General features: G+C 30.8%; 2 protein-coding genes across 3 annotated transcripts in view; one reads left to right on the top strand and one right to left on the bottom strand.

Annotated features, from left to right (window-relative positions):
- Positions 1-18,387, top strand: part of LOC124356748 (general odorant-binding protein 19d-like) — an 87,909-nt gene that overhangs the window by 25,948 nt on the left and 43,574 nt on the right. The window lies entirely within an intron of this gene.
- On the bottom strand, positions 5,968-18,336 carry LOC124356749 (general odorant-binding protein 19d-like). 2 transcript variants are annotated; one of them, XM_046807933.1, is made up of 7 exons: positions 18,274-18,336; positions 17,859-17,937; positions 17,495-17,547; positions 16,390-16,425; positions 9,399-9,516; positions 8,973-9,045; positions 5,968-6,173 (listed from the first exon to the last, which is right to left on the bottom strand). In XM_046807933.1, the coding sequence occupies exons 1-6, from the start codon at positions 18,328-18,330 to the stop codon at positions 8,981-8,983; spliced, it is 408 nt and encodes a 135-aa protein (XP_046663889.1). In that variant the 5' UTR covers positions 18,331-18,336; the 3' UTR covers positions 5,968-6,173; positions 8,973-8,980. The 2 variants fall into 2 exon arrangements, with proteins under 2 accessions (XP_046663889.1, XP_046663890.1); XM_046807934.1 differs by having other exon boundaries at positions 8,979-9,045.

Here is an 18,387-nt window from a genome sequence, read left to right as displayed (position 1 = left end):
ACTTGGGATATATCATTATTATTTAAATTAATATCAAATTTGGGTGTTATTCTTGATTGTTGAGTGGAAAACGAAATGAAATTTGATTTAGTTGAATTTAAGAGTAATTGTTTGTTATCTAAATATTGTTTAACTAAATTTAGACTAATGTGAGAAGATATTTCTATATCTTCTTCTGAATTACCTGATATGGTGATGTTGGTATCATCTGCAAACAAACAAATGCCACAGTCCTGCGGAACCACCTTAGGTAGTCCATTAATGTAACAGAGGAAAAGTAATGGGCCCAGAATGGATCCTTGAGGGACTCCATATTTAATGGTTTTCTATTTCAGACTTATATTTTCTTATAATGTGACACCTGCTCGGTTTTAATTTAGATGATGTGTGTTCTATTTCCACGTATTGTTTCCTCTCTGTTAAATATGATTCAAACCATAATAATTCTCTATTTTGAATACCTAGATTGTTAAGAGAGATTAGAAGTTCTTGGTGTGAGACGCTATCAAATGCCCGTGTGAGATCCAAGAAAATTCCAATTACCTTTTCACCCCTATCCACCGAGTTGATTATTGACTGAATAAAGTCAATGCCAGCGGTAGTAGTGGACTTTCCCGATCTAAAGCCATGTTGTTGCTTATCTAATAATTTATTGTTTTCTAAATAATTCACTAATTGAATATAAACTACTTTTTCAAATATTTTAGAAAACACAGGAAGAAGAGACACCAGCCTATAACATGAGGGGTCATTTGGGTTACCTTTTTTGAAAATTGGGATTAATCTGGCAATCTTTAGTTGATTCGGAAAATAGCTTGAAATTAGAGATGAATTTATTAAGTGGACTAATGGCTGTAAAATGAATGGGAGAGATTGTTTTATTAGTTGTATAGTAACCTCATCATTTCCAGATGATGGTTTATTTTCAAAAGACATGACAATTTTTTTTAAATGAGTTTCTGAAATCTGATTAAATCTAAATCTATTATTTGTCGTATGAGCATGTGGAAAATTTAATTGTTTTTTATTTCTAGAAGGTAAATTGGGTAATACTGTTTTATCAACTACGTTTACAAAAAAACTTATTAAATATATTTCCAACCTGTATTGGATCACTTACAACTTCCTTGTTTATTACACAGCATATTCATTCAGTTATTCTCCTTATCTATGGAAATGAGTTTTTACATTCCATATTAAAATAATGTAATTCAGCCTAATAAGTTTAACACACCAAAGTACTATCATTATTTCCTGTCCTGTATGAAAAATTTATTTGCCTCAAACTGTACCTCTTGACTAAAAAATCGATTATCAAGGTTTTTGCAACAGACATAATATTCTGTAATGTTATTTAATAAAATCTAACCAATTAAAAATCAATTTTCCATCAATTAGTTTTTTATTTTATAAACTAAATAATAATAAAGTAATATAGTAAAATTATTGTTTAATAACCCTTTTTGCCAATATTTTGATAAATTTAAAGCCAATACTAATGTTTTACAATGTGATACACTTAAAAGTAATAGTTCTTAATTTTAGCAGTTAATGAGAGAACTATACAAATTAACCATGGCAGGCATCTCCCTAATATATCAACCTAAAACATTTCTACTTACAATAAAATATCACTTTAAGGAAAGCATAGTAGAAGAAAATTGTTATAGTTGTAAATTGTGTAATTATTAAATAATATTGAGCCTATCCCTTACCATCTGTAGCGTTTGACTTTTCCTGACACATTGCGTACATTTTCTGGATATCAAGCTGTTGTCCAGTTATCTGCAAAATATTCAAGCTCTTGTTTTACAAAACATTAATGAAACATGAATATATTTCTAAGTACAGCCAATAACACAGCACAAATAAATAACACAATGCAAGAAAATTTAATCTTTGTTGTCTTCTTGGGATGTTGGTTGCTATTGAGTATCATTGTCCCAAACAATGTTATTTTTTTATTTTCTACAGTATTGTTAGTATGTTTATGTCATAAAGAGTTAATGTTGAGCAAAAGTGTAAAATAATCTAGATAGATATTCATGTCCGTGGGTCTTGATAACATGATAATATTGTATTTTACAAGTTATCACAGTGTGTACAAGTAAAATCGAAGTTGATAGTTACAAGCATAATTTATTGTCACACATATTTTGTAGTTGAGCTAAAAAATATTGTACACCCTAAGATTTTTTGAATTTATGATAATGTGATATGGAATTGCATGTAATATATAATTATGTTCAGCTTTCGTACTATTATTCTATATTTGCTATTGTATTATATTTTTATAAGACATTGTTTTTTACAAGAACTTTGTCTCCATTACTGTATTTATTAGCAAGAGTGTTTAGACATTTTGAAGTGTTAATGTAAAGATCTGTTTTGCTGATTCATGCCAGAGAAAATTATCTACTACTCCACACATTTCATGCTAATAATTTACATGATTTTATCAGCAATCCTCCATTAAATTCATATTAAAATGACAAATATTCGTGACTAATAACAGATTCCTGTTACACACATATTACGAAGGATTTGCTGATTTGTCCTCGTTCAGTAGTAAAAAAAATCAGTAACATTACGTTTCGAGATCTGCAATCTGATCTCTTCTTCAAGTAAATAACTAACCTAATAATTACAAACTAGGTTTAAATAAATAAATTAGTCCAGAGCATTGTCAGAAATCACAACCACCATGTTGTATGTCAACTTCACTAACTATAAAACATGCACTTAAAAAAAATAAAACACAACTCTAATTATTAAAACTGAAGTGCAGAATACAGATCACAATAGATTTTTATTCGCCGACCAACCACCTATGTCTGAAAATCCTGTTTCCCTCACAATTCTTCCATCGTCAATAAAAAATTTCAAACACATATTTTACTAACAGTTTTTTCTTTTAGTTTATAAATTTAATAAGTATTTCATCACTTCTAGATTTTGCAGCATCTGCTTAATCAGCGGCAACTTTTATAATGTTATAATTAAAACGATTTGAGGTAACTCACCAGTTGGATTGAGGCGAAGGCGATAATCGCAGCAACGAGAACCCTGTAGCAAGTGTCCATGTTGATCAAATCCAACTCACATCCTGCCCTACTTGTGTTTATATAGCCACAGTTATGTCCACTGTCACAATGCGCCAGTCATTTCCACTGTTTTGTGCTCGGTAGTAAAAAATGTCTGGTGACTTCCCCTCGGGTCAGGGCAACATCCTGTGGCGTTCCCCAGTTTTTTATGTCTGTTGGGACTTTTTAAATTACAAATCATTGGTAAGATAAGCTTGATTGTATATTTGTATTGTTTTTACAAACAATATTTGCTTTTCATTGGAAATGGTATAAGGTTTATTATACCTTTGATTATGCTACTAGTATACAATATCGTAGCCAGGAAAACATTTTTGGGGTCAAGACAACTGATATTTTCCCAAAATGTATTGAAAGTAAGGCCTTATATTGTTTCTTAAAAAGTTCTTGACCCGCATCTGTATTGAGAACGGTCTTTTAGCAGTACAATACTGAATTATTTAAATAATAATAATCGTTCACTAAAAAAGTCATTGAAACAATTAAAAATTTGGGGGGTTCCGGACCCCTTGGACCTCCTTGCTGACTATGTCCTTGCTAGCATAATCTGAGGTTATACACATGTTCTGTGTGATAGTAGATCAGCTGAGAAATAGTAAACAAAAATCCATTTTTAATTTTTAATTGGACTTGTATAGCAAGAAATTAAATAAAAAACATGAACATGAATAAACATAGAGTATTGTTTAAATCAGGAAAAATTTTTGAAAGTTTTGCCTATGATTTAACATAAAATAATCATCTTTTACATTGTTTACTGAAAATTTTGATTTGGCAGTAAGTCTAATTATGTATAAAACTGAATTATTAGAACCCCATCAATAAATAATGTGAACTGGACAAGTCGAAACATTAAAGAATGTTGTATTGAATAAATAAATAAATAAATGGTTTTGTAAACAGTGCCTGGACTGTAGTTTGTACTCAAAGTCAAAGCATCTTTATTCATATTATGCTCATGAGTGCAATAAATGGTATCAATTACAATTTTAATTACTTCAGTAATTAAAGTAATGCAAATTTCATAATATAGTCATTGTGTACAATTCCTGAAATGAGTACACTGTATTTCGAATAAAATATTGTGGTAATTTAGTTTAAACTTCTTTATATACTTATTTCTGTGTTGAAGTGAGAAATGTTATATTTCTCATAATTTATAAAAATATTTAGAAATATTATCAGAGACCTTCATTTGGTTTTTAAGTATGGATGTATGGAGTAACCATTATTCCAACCATGATTTAAAATATTTTGGTCTGGAAATTTGTAGTCCAGCAGGTGTGTAATCAGGCATACTTTTCTCTGAGGAATATTTCTGGTTGTGTAAATCTGAATTTACTTCATTGTACAGGAGGTTATGAACTCTAGGAGTCCTGTCACTTGATAGTTTCATAGATAATAAATGAAGTTATATCAGTGCTCTTGAAGAACTGCTGAAATTGATGTTTACTACACAGTTTCTAAATTGCATTAGTCATGGAAGGGGCTTTGTCCAGCAGGCTAAGGTTGACTCACTAGGTGATGATTTGGAAAAATTGAGTGAGAAATCTGTATTATTGACGCTAACAAATCATCTGAGGAAGAAGAAACTGGCAGATTACTGTTAAATTTACTTGATTTCTTTGTAATTTATAGTTTATAATGTAATGTTTGTAATAATAATTGTTATAATAGTCATTTGATGGAAACAGGACATTAACCTTTCTGTGGAAACTCAAAGAGTATGGGCTTTACAGCTGTCTTAATTAGATGCACACTTAACATACAAGAAGATGAAAATGTCTGCATGGCTTAAAGTGAATAAGCTTGTTTTTCATTCATGGTCCCACGGATTTCCATTGGTTCTCTCCATGAGCAGGTGCATGGATTTGTATTCTCCAATCTCTGGACACGTATATCTGAGAAATATGCTCATACAATGATATTTTAGAAATAATCCACTCTATAGGTAATAACATATGCAAGAAGGTACTATGGAACATTTGACTGTCTTGTGTAAACAAGATCGTTTGGCACTTTGGGCAAGGATGGTCAGTTTCCTCAAGAAAACCTCATTGGTTGTTTTTAGAATATATTGTGGGATTGAAATTGTAAATTGCTAGGGCATCATTTCATACTTCCAGGATCTGCAATGGACCTTCTGAGGCTATAGCACTTACCAATAAATTACCTCTTAGCAAAGAAGAACCCTAGTGATTGCCCAAATAGCTGAGACGTAAGAACCAAACTTATTTAGGATTTTGTACTCTAAGATGACTGAATTCTCCACCAACTTTTCATATCAGATGTCCTTTGCTTCAAAATTGTACTTTTGAGATGCAGTCAACCTCAACAACTGATTATTCTAATATTTAGAACAGCATACAGAGAGTCATAGGTCATCTCTGATCCAACCAGTCTTTTGAAGTATTTGGGCTCTCCTTTAGTTTCAAATTATTTCTTGAATTGTGAAAGGTTCTGACACATAACCTTTCCTGCAAATGCCTTGTAAAATATTTTCCACAGTCCTAACCCTTAAAGATTTACTGGCATCACGTATTATCAATTTAAATAATATGAATTTATTCTAAAGTGAGTTCTCTTTAAACACTGTGTGTTTGAGCTTTTAGACTGTTTTTTGACACTGGGCGTTTTGTAGTTCTGTTTGGTTTCACCATTGGAAGTATCTGTAAATTGTTAGGCATGAAAGGAATTTTCAAAATAACGTTACATTATTTTAAAGCAAATTTTATAATAGAACCGTAAATGGAAATTTAAAAGTTAACATTATTGTTCCAGTAAGTAAACACCATTGAGCTTAGATTTGCAGATGTATTACTTACCTTGGAAGTAAAGTAAAGTTTGAATAAATAAAACACACTTTTATTCAGTCTTTGAGATTGATTTATTATGTACCTGTTTTTAATAACAATAAAGGTGTACAATTTACTTCGAATACTTTGTAGAACAATAAATACCATAAGGGATATACTCCTTTAATGTAAGTTTTACTTCTTATATCTGGCTGTATTTCATTAATTTAACTTCTTGATATCTTGAAGGACCTTGTTGAAATGTTTCTCACATCTAAAAATAACATATCATTATTTCTAGGAATACTCATACTCCATACAAGAACATAAGCATTGGAATCAGTTGAGAATTTTATTTTGAAATATGCAATGTTTTTATATATCATGTTTTAACTTAATTTATACACTTCATTATTCAATTACACTTATACTTTCAATAAGAACTAACTGTAATATATTTTAGATAGCTAGAGATTTAGGTACCTAAATCTGTTCTTGAGACTGGTGGTTGGGTATTTTAAATTTTGATTTCTGTCAGGTCTATAAACACAAATTTTCTAAAACCTATTTTTATTCTGATCCAATGGTAATTAAGTATTTAGAGAAATACCAAGAACTTGGACACCAGAGCTTTTGCCATTTAAAATCTTAAAATCCTCAGAAACTGATTATCAAGTTCTCCCATTCAATGTCAGGAAAGTCAATCTCAGAATTTTAAAGTCCATATACCACACTCTAGGCTTCTATACCAAACACTGAAATCTGTAAATATATATACATATATATATATAGTATATATATATATATATATATATATATATATATATATATACATATACATATATATATATACATGAATGTTTTTTCTGTATGTCCTTTATATACTCAGAAACTATTTGTATTTTTCCACTTAGAATGTTTATATACTATTCCCATTGATGTAACTCACTACCAGGCGGCACTACAAAATATAAAAGCGCGTGCACTTTATAAACTGCAATTACGAGACAGTTACGTATATTAAACAGCCAAACACTATTTGATGGCAATAAGTTTTTATGTATATTTGTCTTTAAATAAATTTCTGCTTGAACTTAAAGCTGGTGACTGTTCGACCACTTTATAATAAAGTTCATGTACGTGTACAATGACTATAAACATACACTTTTGACAGATTTTCTTGAGTCAGTTGCCACAAGGTACTCTAAATCGGCGTTGGAAATATAATTCACTTCAACCAGAAGTGCACACACACAGGCAAGCTTATGAAAAGCGTGCAAAACCACGGGAAATAGCAAGATTTTTATAAAACTAAAACTTTATCATAATGTATTATTGAAGTTTCGTAAAGCAATAACTTTTAGACAAGGAAAATCAAGTAAAGATTGAACTTCTATAATGATTGAAATATAAATCATCTTTTTTTATCAAGAAATTAAACATTTTCTGAGCCCAGTGAAATGTTTATTTGAGATACACATATGTCAATAATAATAAGTAATTTTCATGCTAAATCAATAACATGGATAACGTAGTAAGTACTTGTATAACATTCAAGATGTCACGGGACACTATTACAATAATGATTAATTTAAGAGTCAAACTTACAGAACATTGTTTTAGACTACTGTTTCTCAGCCATGGTGACTTTATGTATACTGATTATCATCTATTAATATTCATCTAAGTCCCACTATATGTTTGAGTTAAAAAGTACCAAGTGTAAATTGTAACTAAACAACTTAGTGGCCCTAACCAGCAGATTTATGATAATAAATTAAAATTTATTTAGTACTCCTTTTAGGAGGATAAATGATTAGCAGATTACAATACTACATCAAAATATTAATATATTGGAAGAACCATGTCAAACTTAAACACAAGACTCATAGAAGGAGGGACTGCCTTAAATTTTATAAAATTTTTACAGAAAAATGCACATTTACTGTTATAAGCACACCAAAAAAAAGAACTGCTTGGATGGGGTGAGTAGCCTGGTATGTGGTATGATAACCAGTTTGTATCATCAAACAGAAAGACTAAAGCATCTATGTTTTGCCCGTGGTATCCTAAGTATTGCAGGCATTAATAGTACATTGATTTATTTTATTTTATTAATAGTGGCTTTTGAACTAAAATTTTTTGCTAATATATAATAAAACAAAAACCTATTTTGGAAAATGCTGAATTTGTTTTCTAGACTTGCAGATAGTATGCACATTGTTATAGACTTAACAACTCATACAGAATTCTTAATCCTAAAAAATTATAAATTTGTTTATATTTAGCTAAGTACATATATGTTCATATTAATGAAGTAAAAATAGACGTGCAATATACAAACAAAACAATAACAATGAAGGAAAAATCTTTTTCATTTTAAATAATTAAAACGAAATAAAAAATAAACCCATTTTCTCAAAATTGTGCTCTAAACCTGGCCTACCTTTTTCATTGGCTTAAATTAAAAAAGGTTTCTTAAGGACATAAATAAGTTAAATTTTGTCAATTATTGCTTACAATTTGCAGCTGAAACCCTGTATTTCAAATTTAATAAAGATTTGTGGGAATGCTTTAACCATAATTCCTATTCTTACAGCAGTAAGGAGTACACTAGACCATGTTTCCCATAAGAGGCTTTGTTGAAGTTTCATGTGAAATTACCAACCCATAAGTCATTTAGTTCTTGGGATATCCTGCATACAGACAAATAAACAGAAGAGACAGTTTTTCAGCCCTCTGTGTGATAGGTTTTGCTAACTTTTAGCTAAACCTCGTTGAGGGAATACACCATTATCAATGTCAATCTTTCCTGTGTAGAAATGAAGTCTCGTTAAAAATTTCAAGTCTGTAACTCAGTTGCTCTTGATATATTTCCTGAGTGATACGGTTTCTAGAACTCAGCCAAATCCAGTGTGTGGGCTGGATTATCATGAAACTCAATCTTGCATATATCGAAATGAATTTCTGTGATTAGTAGAAGACAGAATAGTTTTATCTTATAATGATCTCAGTAGTTATAATATAACAGTACTGTATGTAATGCCATTGTGAAGGTAGGTACTGTAGATACCTTTGCCTTCAGGAGGTCTTCATGCATTGGGCAACAGCTGCAGCATGCTCACATCGGTCTGTCTCTTGAAAACCTGTAATTTACACAAGCAAGCCATGAGTCAATGATGGTGTTACTATATTCTGCTAGAGGTCCTTATTCTTCCCTTATAATGGTGAGCAGTATTGCTGGTTATTGTTTTATGAACAAAAGATGGCAAAGTTTTAACACACTGTTATTGTAGTTGTTCCCTTGAATTTATACTTGCGGCAAGTAACATTGGGATGTTACATTTATTAAAATTTTGATTTATTCAGATTCACCCCCTCCCCCCAAACTCGGGTCCTAGTTACACCACTGAAGTGACTTAACTCTAAAATTGTAATTACGATGCTATGGTAAAAATTGTGGCATGTATTGCATATGAAAAATATTGGCAATACGTACTTTGATTTCTGCACGTCTTTATTTTATCCTTGGCTCTCTTAAGTTGCTTTCTCTTGTTTCTCAGTGTACCCTCAGCCATGTTCAGAGCTTGATCAAAATCATACTTCCCATCTTTCATCTGTAACAGATATGTATTCATTGATAATATTTATTTTATTTTACCATTTAACAGCTGTTAAACAGAAATGTATTGTTGTATTGCATTGTAATTCATATTCTTTCACACCATTCTGAAAATCCTGAAACGGAACAGTTTGAAATATTATGCTATAGAACATAGTTATTATTAAAAAATATACTAAATTTCCAGAGTTACAATAATTTATGTATCATTGGTTTCAGGTGTTTTCCTAAACTCATCACTTAATTTATTTTGCATTTCCTGTTTAACCCATTGGGTTATACATATTTTTACTATCAGCTCAACTGGAGTCATCCTATTAAAAATGCTAAAAACGTAAGAGTTTTGTTATATGTTTATAAAAAATTTATTTTTCAAGTTATTTGGTTATATTTTATATCTTTTTGGATTAACATGAAATGGGCTTTAATAATAAATAGATAGTGATATATTTGGTCATAATTTAAAAATAATAATGCTATACAATCTAAAAAAGTTTAGAATTTTTTAATTAAAAAAGAATTTTTTTTTACTCAAATAATATAAAATAAAATATCCCATTGTTGCTTTTATTTTATTTGAAATGCATTTCTCTACCTAGCAATACTAGAATATGCATAGTTTGTCAGAATAAATGTTTTTTCTAAATACTGAAAATTCCAAGAATATTGATTTTTTCTCTTGTAGTACACTAATATTCTTATAGTAACTTATTATTAATTTAAATTTCAATTAATTGTAGTATTGCAGTTTTTCTTATGTGTTACAACAATATTAGTCTAATTTATACTAACATTTGGTTGAAAAAGGAGTTAAAAAAAATTATTTAGATAGCGCTGTACTTGTCACGGAACGGTTCCGTGATATAAATTTTGAGCCCAGACTAGCTGTCACGGAACCGTTCAGTGATACAAGGCCAATGGGTTAATCAGTTAAATAATGCAAAATGTAACTGATTAAATGAGGAAAGTGATCATATTATTATTATTCACCCTTACTAGTTCTGCTGCATCCTACCTGGCAATGGTTAACCATCCAATTCCCATTATTTTTATACCATTCACATCAATCGCAAACACATAGAATTTTAGAACAGAAATGTATTGTAAAATAATAATGTTAAAAGTTTGCATTATTATATATTTAAGTAGTTTTAAAGCTCTATTCCTTGTCCGCTAGTTGTTTTTTAAACTTTAAAATGTGCTAATTATATTATTTGTAATAAAAGTTATTTTTTTTTTTTTTTTAATAAATTTCACACATTATGTAATGGAAATTTATTAAAATCCAGTAACTAGTGTAGTGTTGTAATAGATTGACTCAAGAAGCTCCTCCTCCTTTTGTTGATAGTAATAATATATGATGAAATTGAGGGAAAGGAGGATCAAAATCGAGTTGAAACGTTTGCTAAACCAGAAACATTAAATGAGTCGAATTCATTTTATTTACATCAATTTCAATCACACAAATTATAATATACATAGTTATTTTGTAAATATCGTAAAATAATCATCAAAGATTTGACCAAATGTTTCTTTAATATAAAATGTTCGATTTTACAGTAATGGATACAAGGTATACCAATTTCCCCAAAAAAAAACATGTCAGGAATCCTTTTAGATTGAATTAAAAGGAAAACATTTGGCATTGCTTCTATATGCATAACTTTCCTTCATTACAAGGCCGTGAACATTGTCCACATTCAAAAATTAATAGCCAGATACAGTTGGACCTACAATAGTACAAGTATTTAAACCAGGAGTGTTACTGTAAACTGCATTTAAATTCTGATGAAACATCAAAGATTCTCAACAATAAACATTTTAATTTATAAATTTCCATAGAAACAACAAATACTGTACAAATTTTTAATATAGTTTTGGTATAGTTTTTGTTAGCTACGTGTGTTTGATGAACCTGAAGTACGATCTCAAATCACTCTTCAAAAGAAGATCCTTCAAGCTTGACACCATCAACTGACAAGGCCTGGACTCAATAACATGGATAAGTTGCTTCTACATTTTTATATCTAATCAGTTGATGATTTTATATCATGATAAATATCATTTCATGTTTCTCTATCTCTCTTGCCCGAAGCACTTTTACATGAGTTCGTAAAAATTAATCACAACTTTTGATTAATTTTGGTTTCAGTTTCAATATTTCATTTGTTGAAAATAAAAAAAGTTTAAAGAATAAAAGTTAATACTAAACTAAATAAAATGTCAATTACTATTCAATTCATCTCAGTATTTTCTGTCGGTTAATCTAGAAGTTGAGATTTTCATTTGTGTGAGCAATGCTCCTAATTTCCTGGGAAAAAATCGAGTGTCAGTTATGTTACTTTTGCTGGGTGCCAAAAAAGAAATTATTACCAAATATTTTCAAGCTTGCTACCCTTACAACTAAGTAAGACACGTATTTCATCCTCCAGGTAAATGACAATCAGCTAATGAAATAAAGCAACTGAAATTTGTAGTTTGAGTCTAATACGCTGCTTTCATGTAAGTTGGCAGACACTGACAAAATTGCTGGTTTTTAGTGTGACAAAGTAGAAAAATTATGATCTGAGACAAACTATTGTTTGACATTTTTATATTTTTTGCTTAAATTGCACAGAGAGAATCTGTTGTGAGATATTTGCTTCCTTCTGAGTTGTGTGCAACTAAAAAGTACTCCTCTTACTTATACTTGAAATATTATATTAAAATAATATATAAATTTTATATATTTATATTTTAGGGTATGACTATATAAAGCACTTAAATGTTTACCTATGACGAATCTTATTGCATTGTACAATGTTTAACGGCAATAAAGATTTTATAAAAATTGCTGTAGTGAAAAACAAAATGAGATCCACGATGAGTGAAAATCAGTTACAATGATTTTCAGTATGGAGAACAAAATTGTGTCTTTAAATTTTGATGACATGATAAATAAGGGAAGAAAAGTATAAATATATAAGCACTTGTACGCTTTTAAGTATTTGTTTGTTGCATTTAAAATAGCTTTGAAAATAAACTGCTTGGTTCTTGGAAAGGAGAGTTTTATTTAGTATTTAATTACTTTTGACAAATTTAAAATGTAATATACTTTATAGAATCTATTCTGTAAGTATATTACAGAATATACTTACAGCTCAGATTTGTTTTGATCCGTATACTTTGTAGAATCTATTCTGTAAATATATTACAGAATATACTTACAGCTCAGATTTGTTTTTGATCTGTTATCAATCCTCAATGTGCTGAAAGTGCACAGAGAGAATCTGTTATGAGATATTTCCTGCAATGTGCCACTGGAACATACTCCTCTTACTTATACTTGAAATATGATTGGCTACTTTTTCAGTGAGAATTATGATACGATTTGTATCATACAATAATATTGCTGTACTTTTGGGACTTTTATTTTGAATAGTACGAGTTCACAATAATACATACAGAATCAGAAAAATCGTGTTAATAATAAATATTAAGCACAAAGGCTGAACTAAAAGTTTTTTGAAAACTAATCTTTAAACTGCTTAAGTAGAATTGGGTCTGTAAATTTCACCTAGTATAGTTAGTTACCGAAATCCAAGCCAGAGTGTTCTGGTGATCTGAAGTTTGTAGCTGTTACCAACATCAAAAAGTTTGATAAGATTTTACTAAGCCATGTTATATAATCTGAGTAAATTACAATTTTGTATCTGTTCAATGAAAATGTTATATTCCATGTGTAGGATATTGTTAGAAGCATCTTACAAAGTTCTGCGGCCCATTTAGTTAAAGCTGAATGTAAGTGACATCTTTTGCTGATGGGGTCTAATACTGAAGAACAAATTCAAAACCAGAAAATAGCTGCCTTTGTTTCCATGTAGACAGAGTATCGATAATAAAACAATTCATCAGACTTTCGTCTTTCATTACTACGGTATGTTCTTACGAGACATAAGTTTGGGTAAGAGATATTTTACGGTACACTCTAACCAATAGCAAATGTGTTGTGGTTAATGGTATTACAATACTCTTATCACAGTGTTCCTAGAATAACAGAAATTATGAATGGAAGTCTGACCTGGATTCTTAGATCGTGGGTGTAGAATACAAGTATCTAATTTTTGTTTATCGCTAGAATGATGATTTTATCTGAAGATTAGTTATGTCGTATTTTTTCGTCCTATACTAGTATTACGAAATGCAGAGTGAAGAGCAGGCCTATATTATGAAACAATCAAGATCAAAAATCATAATTTTAATTTTTGAATTAAAACAATACATTTTATATTTTTGTCTTCCCGCTCCTTACCTTTGCTTTCAGTGACAAACGTGAGTGAGGGTAACTAAGGATGGGTGTAAATAGAAAATTAAAAGAATGGTATATGATGGTCGCAGATGACAACGAAAAAGGTACCGGTACTTACTTATTTATTCAGAGTCCTGTACGTGGTAGAATTGAGTTGATTAACTTTTTAGAGCATTTGCATTTTAGAGCAATCTTGTTCCACGTACCATCAGTGTTTATTTGGTTACCTACCAGAACGCTGGGTTTACCGTTCTGAGTAGCCTAGAAACTGTGCCTAAATTGAGTAAGATATCTGCATTTCGAACTACCAAACTCCCCCTAAATGATTACCGTAAAGCCGAGAAAATAAAAACAGTGGGCTTAACATTATACGTCCGAGACATAGCCGTCTTGAATAGCTGGTTATCTCTATCATTGGCCACTTTGACAGCATGTAAATGATCTAGCACAAGAGTTTGACTTCCAACCTCAGCGTCAATAACATACTGACTGTCGCCCATATTACGCCTCTCTTTCTCGTTGTTTTATAAAGGGGAGCCTGATACTCTTTTCAGTGCCTGTCCTCATGTGCCACTAGCATGTGCGAAGACCTAATCAAACGGAATAAGAAGGAGAGTTTGTATTGTACAAGGTCAACGGAACTGATAATATGTGCCACGGCCACCGACAGAATATGCAGGATTTGATCTTGCGCTGTCTGTAACTCAGATTCAAAGTCCGACATCTTGCGACCTTTCGTCCTTCTTCAGTGTCTGACGACTGCTACCGCCACAACCCTATCATCACCAGATGTAGTTTTGCCATGCTGTCGCATATAATTTCATGATGGTTGTGACCTTGAGATTGGTATACACTGCATCACGTAACTGACACGAACATAAGCTCGGAACCTGACACTCAGTCACCTTGTGAAGAGGAAGTTGTTCCGGACATGAACTAAATGTAGTCAATCAGGACTTCCAAGAGAAATGGGGATAACCCATGCAGTTTAAACAATGGCGTTTGGACTCTTCATACTCGTACATTCAATATCCTATGGCAAACTATAAACTCCTTCAGCGGCTGATTCTTTCAATGTTCTTTTAATAGCTGTTTTAAAAGAATTCGCTTCTCGACCGACTCGAAATATGAATATGTTGTAACAACTGATAATGTTGTTATAATATCTCTGAAATCTTCCAAACATAAATTAGATATGATGGTAACCAAACAAAGGATGCTTACTCGTATTTCACCGTGAGTCTATTATGTGGTGAGCGGCCGACGATGTGTCATTTGTTTACCACAACCAGCACCAATACGATTCAAGTACAGAGCAATAAATATATTTTTGAAATAATACTCTACGTAGTACGGAACTGTGTCAAAAACGAGGAACATCAACAGAATATCATCATCAGAATATTTAAGAGGTATTTCAGAGGTTTTGTCTTCACCCAATTACGAACTATTACCGACCCATCTCGACGTTGAAATACACATTTCCTCAGACACAGACATCTACGAAATGCTATGACGTAAGGATTAGTTAAAGACTATGTATCCACATTAACTGAAGATTCCATTGGACAGCAAAAAATCGTAGGACCGGGAACAATATGACCAGGTGACCGTGTTATGCGTTAGATTTGTTATTTACCTGAAGAAGAGATCAGATTGCAGATCTCGAAATGTAGCGTTACTGATTTTTTTATCACTGAACGATGGTAAATGTCCGGAAAAATCCTGTTTCCTTTACAATCTCTCCATTGTCAAAAACAAACTTCAAACAAACATAAATTATCACAATAAGGGTGCATCTATACTTCGCTATACGACTACTTATGTGTATTAAATAAATACTTATTTGTTTCCAGTGCAGGAAAAATTTAGTGTTTACAATGGAAATTTAATTCCTCATAACATAAATGATTATGATATGTTATTTTTGCAAATTTAACTTGACTCTTAGTTTGTATTTAAAGTATAAAAAGTAGCTAGGATTTCATATTAAATCAGGTTCTCTCTATCACATTATGTCGTTGGGATCAAATCTGATTAAGCTTCAGGATGGCTCACCCATTTCCTCCTTCCTTCAAGGAATAAATAAAGGATCCTTAAAATCGAGTCGCTTTGGATGAGCAATGGTTGCAAGAATTTGCTTCAAAGGTACAAAATCAACTGCTTCAGTATAAATTCAAATTATTTTTGATAACTGGCCAGTGTTACAGCATCGATTCTCTGTTTGTTATAAAAATACTTGTATTAACAAAAAAGAGCCTGTACTATAAACGTGGTGCTTGAACCGTAAAAATTGGTCGATAGTAATCGCGATAATGAACGTGGTAGTGCAAATTTGAACAACTTGGCAACACTGTAAGATGATATGATCGATGTCTTCAAATTCGGAGTTAACGATCAGATAATCAAGTAACATTTTCAGTAGGCTATGTTTTGACATAGATTGCCTTAAGTCCACTTAACTAACTGTATACCTAATACTGCTACTATAGTTATTATTTACTGTAAAAATTATTATTTTTAAAGAATTATTAGTAAAATTTGTAAATTTTATCTACTTTGTCATTATATTCAACTTACCAAGTGTGATTGTTCCATCATACAAGCCAGAAAGCACTAAAACATAAAAATATCAGTAGTAATAATTTAAAATTTAATAATTATATTTTAAATAAATGAAGTTAAAATCATTATTAATTAGGTAGCTATTTTAAAAAATTTATATAATGTTAAATATACTAAAAATGCATTTGATTTTATTCAAGTAAACTAGTTTAAGGCTTTGTAGATGTGAACTTCATAATAAAACAAGGCTACATCAGATGTGACAACGAACTACCCAATAATTAATTTAAAGATAAAAATATTTCTAAAGAAGAAAAACTTCAACATAGCATGATGGAATAAGTCATATTCCATACTCGCCTTAATTAAATTAACTTCAATTGCTTTTGATAGTTTAGCATTATGATGGTTTATACGTGTAAATATTTGTAAACATAATATGAAAATGAAACTCAATTTATTTTTGAGAATAGATAGCAGTTGCCCGTATTCGAAACCTGTTCTCTCACTTGACAGCGGTTAAAAAAAAATCTTCCTTGTTATTTAAAATTGTGAATTGTTTTCCAATATTTTAAACATGAGTTTTAAAGCTTCAGTATCGGGATTATAACGCATAATTTATGACTTTAAAATATGTAAATTAAAGTTTTAAAGTTAAATATAATTTAATAATATCACATTTTTTTAATTTAAACTTGTTTTATTCAAGAATAACCATTTGTTTACGATGCAGTTTTTTTATCCCCTGTAGCCTAAGCTATTTGAGAGGAAAATCTAAGAAAAAAACATATAAACACATACTACAACTATTATTTAAAAATATAAACGTGGAGATGAAAATTCGTATCGTTTTAACTACATATTACTTGGAAATAAGTTTTTTTTTTTTTTTAAATAAAGACCTGTTATTCTGCTTCAAATGCCTAAAGTTAGTTCCTCATGAATAAGAATGTATCTTTGTATTTATTTGTATTCATGAAAGGTATATTAAAGGGCTAGGACCAAACTTATTTTGAGAAATTAAGACACCATTTTCCCCAACTGAATCCCGATTGCTCTAGCTTAATACAAAAGTCTACCCACTAATTTGTACGTCTACAATACAACAGCTGTAGCATACCTTTCCAGTTGTTGTGGAAGGCACAGATCCTTGTTTGATAATCTTTAGTTCTTCTGTAAATGACAAATACATTAATATGTTACCAGTTTGTACGTAAATAAGCACACCAGAAAAGTATACTTTACTTTGAAACATTTCTCAGATATTAAAACAAAGCTCATATTGGGGTTTCAGAGTTTTAACATGTTACACCTACAATTTTTTAACTTTTGTTGCGATGTTTCTTTGACATAAGATACACTTTGCGGCATTTCAGAGCCAAAGATGCATCTTTCTTACCAGACTAACCGAACTTTATCCTTTTACAGAAGTAATTTATCTTACTAAACTTGTCATGAACGAGTATATACTCCTTTCCACCTACCATCAGAGACGTTCTCTTGTGTTTTGCATGTGTTGAAGGCTGCCAGACCCTCCGTGGACACCCTCCTAGCAGAAGCCCCCTGAGAATCGAACATCCATTTTAATGTTAACTGTTTACACAGTAATTTAATATTAATTATCCCAGTGTACGAATTATGATTTTTATTAATTTTCAAGAGAAAAAAGTAGAGTTTAGCTATATTGATTTGTAGATTAGTTGTTTGCTATTTTTACTTTTAAAAATATCCTTAACAGTTCACACAAAGTCCACACAAATACACATTAACACACTTTTTATGAGGAGAATGATAAAACAAATATCACCAAAAGAACATTTTATATTGTTAGTTGTGTTATTAATATGAAGTAAAATAGCTTCCTGCAAAATGGTCTACAAAACATCAAACTATACTCACTTTTATGAGAAGGACGGCCATTAGAGGCGCGATGGTTTGTAGTATGTGTCTCACCATGGTCAGAGAAGGGAAAGGGCAGTGCACAGTTGGGGAGGGCTTATAATCCAACAGGTG

Source organism: Homalodisca vitripennis, chromosome 3 (genome assembly GCF_021130785.1).
Source record: "Homalodisca vitripennis isolate AUS2020 chromosome 3, UT_GWSS_2.1, whole genome shotgun sequence".
Taxonomy (NCBI): domain Eukaryota; kingdom Metazoa; phylum Arthropoda; class Insecta; order Hemiptera; family Cicadellidae; genus Homalodisca; species Homalodisca vitripennis.
This window is presented reverse-complemented; position numbering and strand designations above follow the sequence as displayed.

Bases quoted from the DNA above. Each gene is read 5' to 3' on its own strand.
- LOC124356749 (XM_046807933.1), bottom strand. From the start codon at position 18,330: ATGGTGAGACACATACTACAAACCATCGCGCCTCTAATGGCCGTCCTT. The intron at 17,548-17,858 runs GTAGGTGGAAAG...TGTCATTTACAG, and splicing joins ACAAGAGAACGTCTCTGATG to AAGAACTAAAGATTATCAAA. The intron at 9,517-16,389 runs GTAAGTTGAATA...TATCTGTTACAG, and splicing joins TGATGGAACAATCACACTTG to ATGAAAGATGGGAAGTATGA.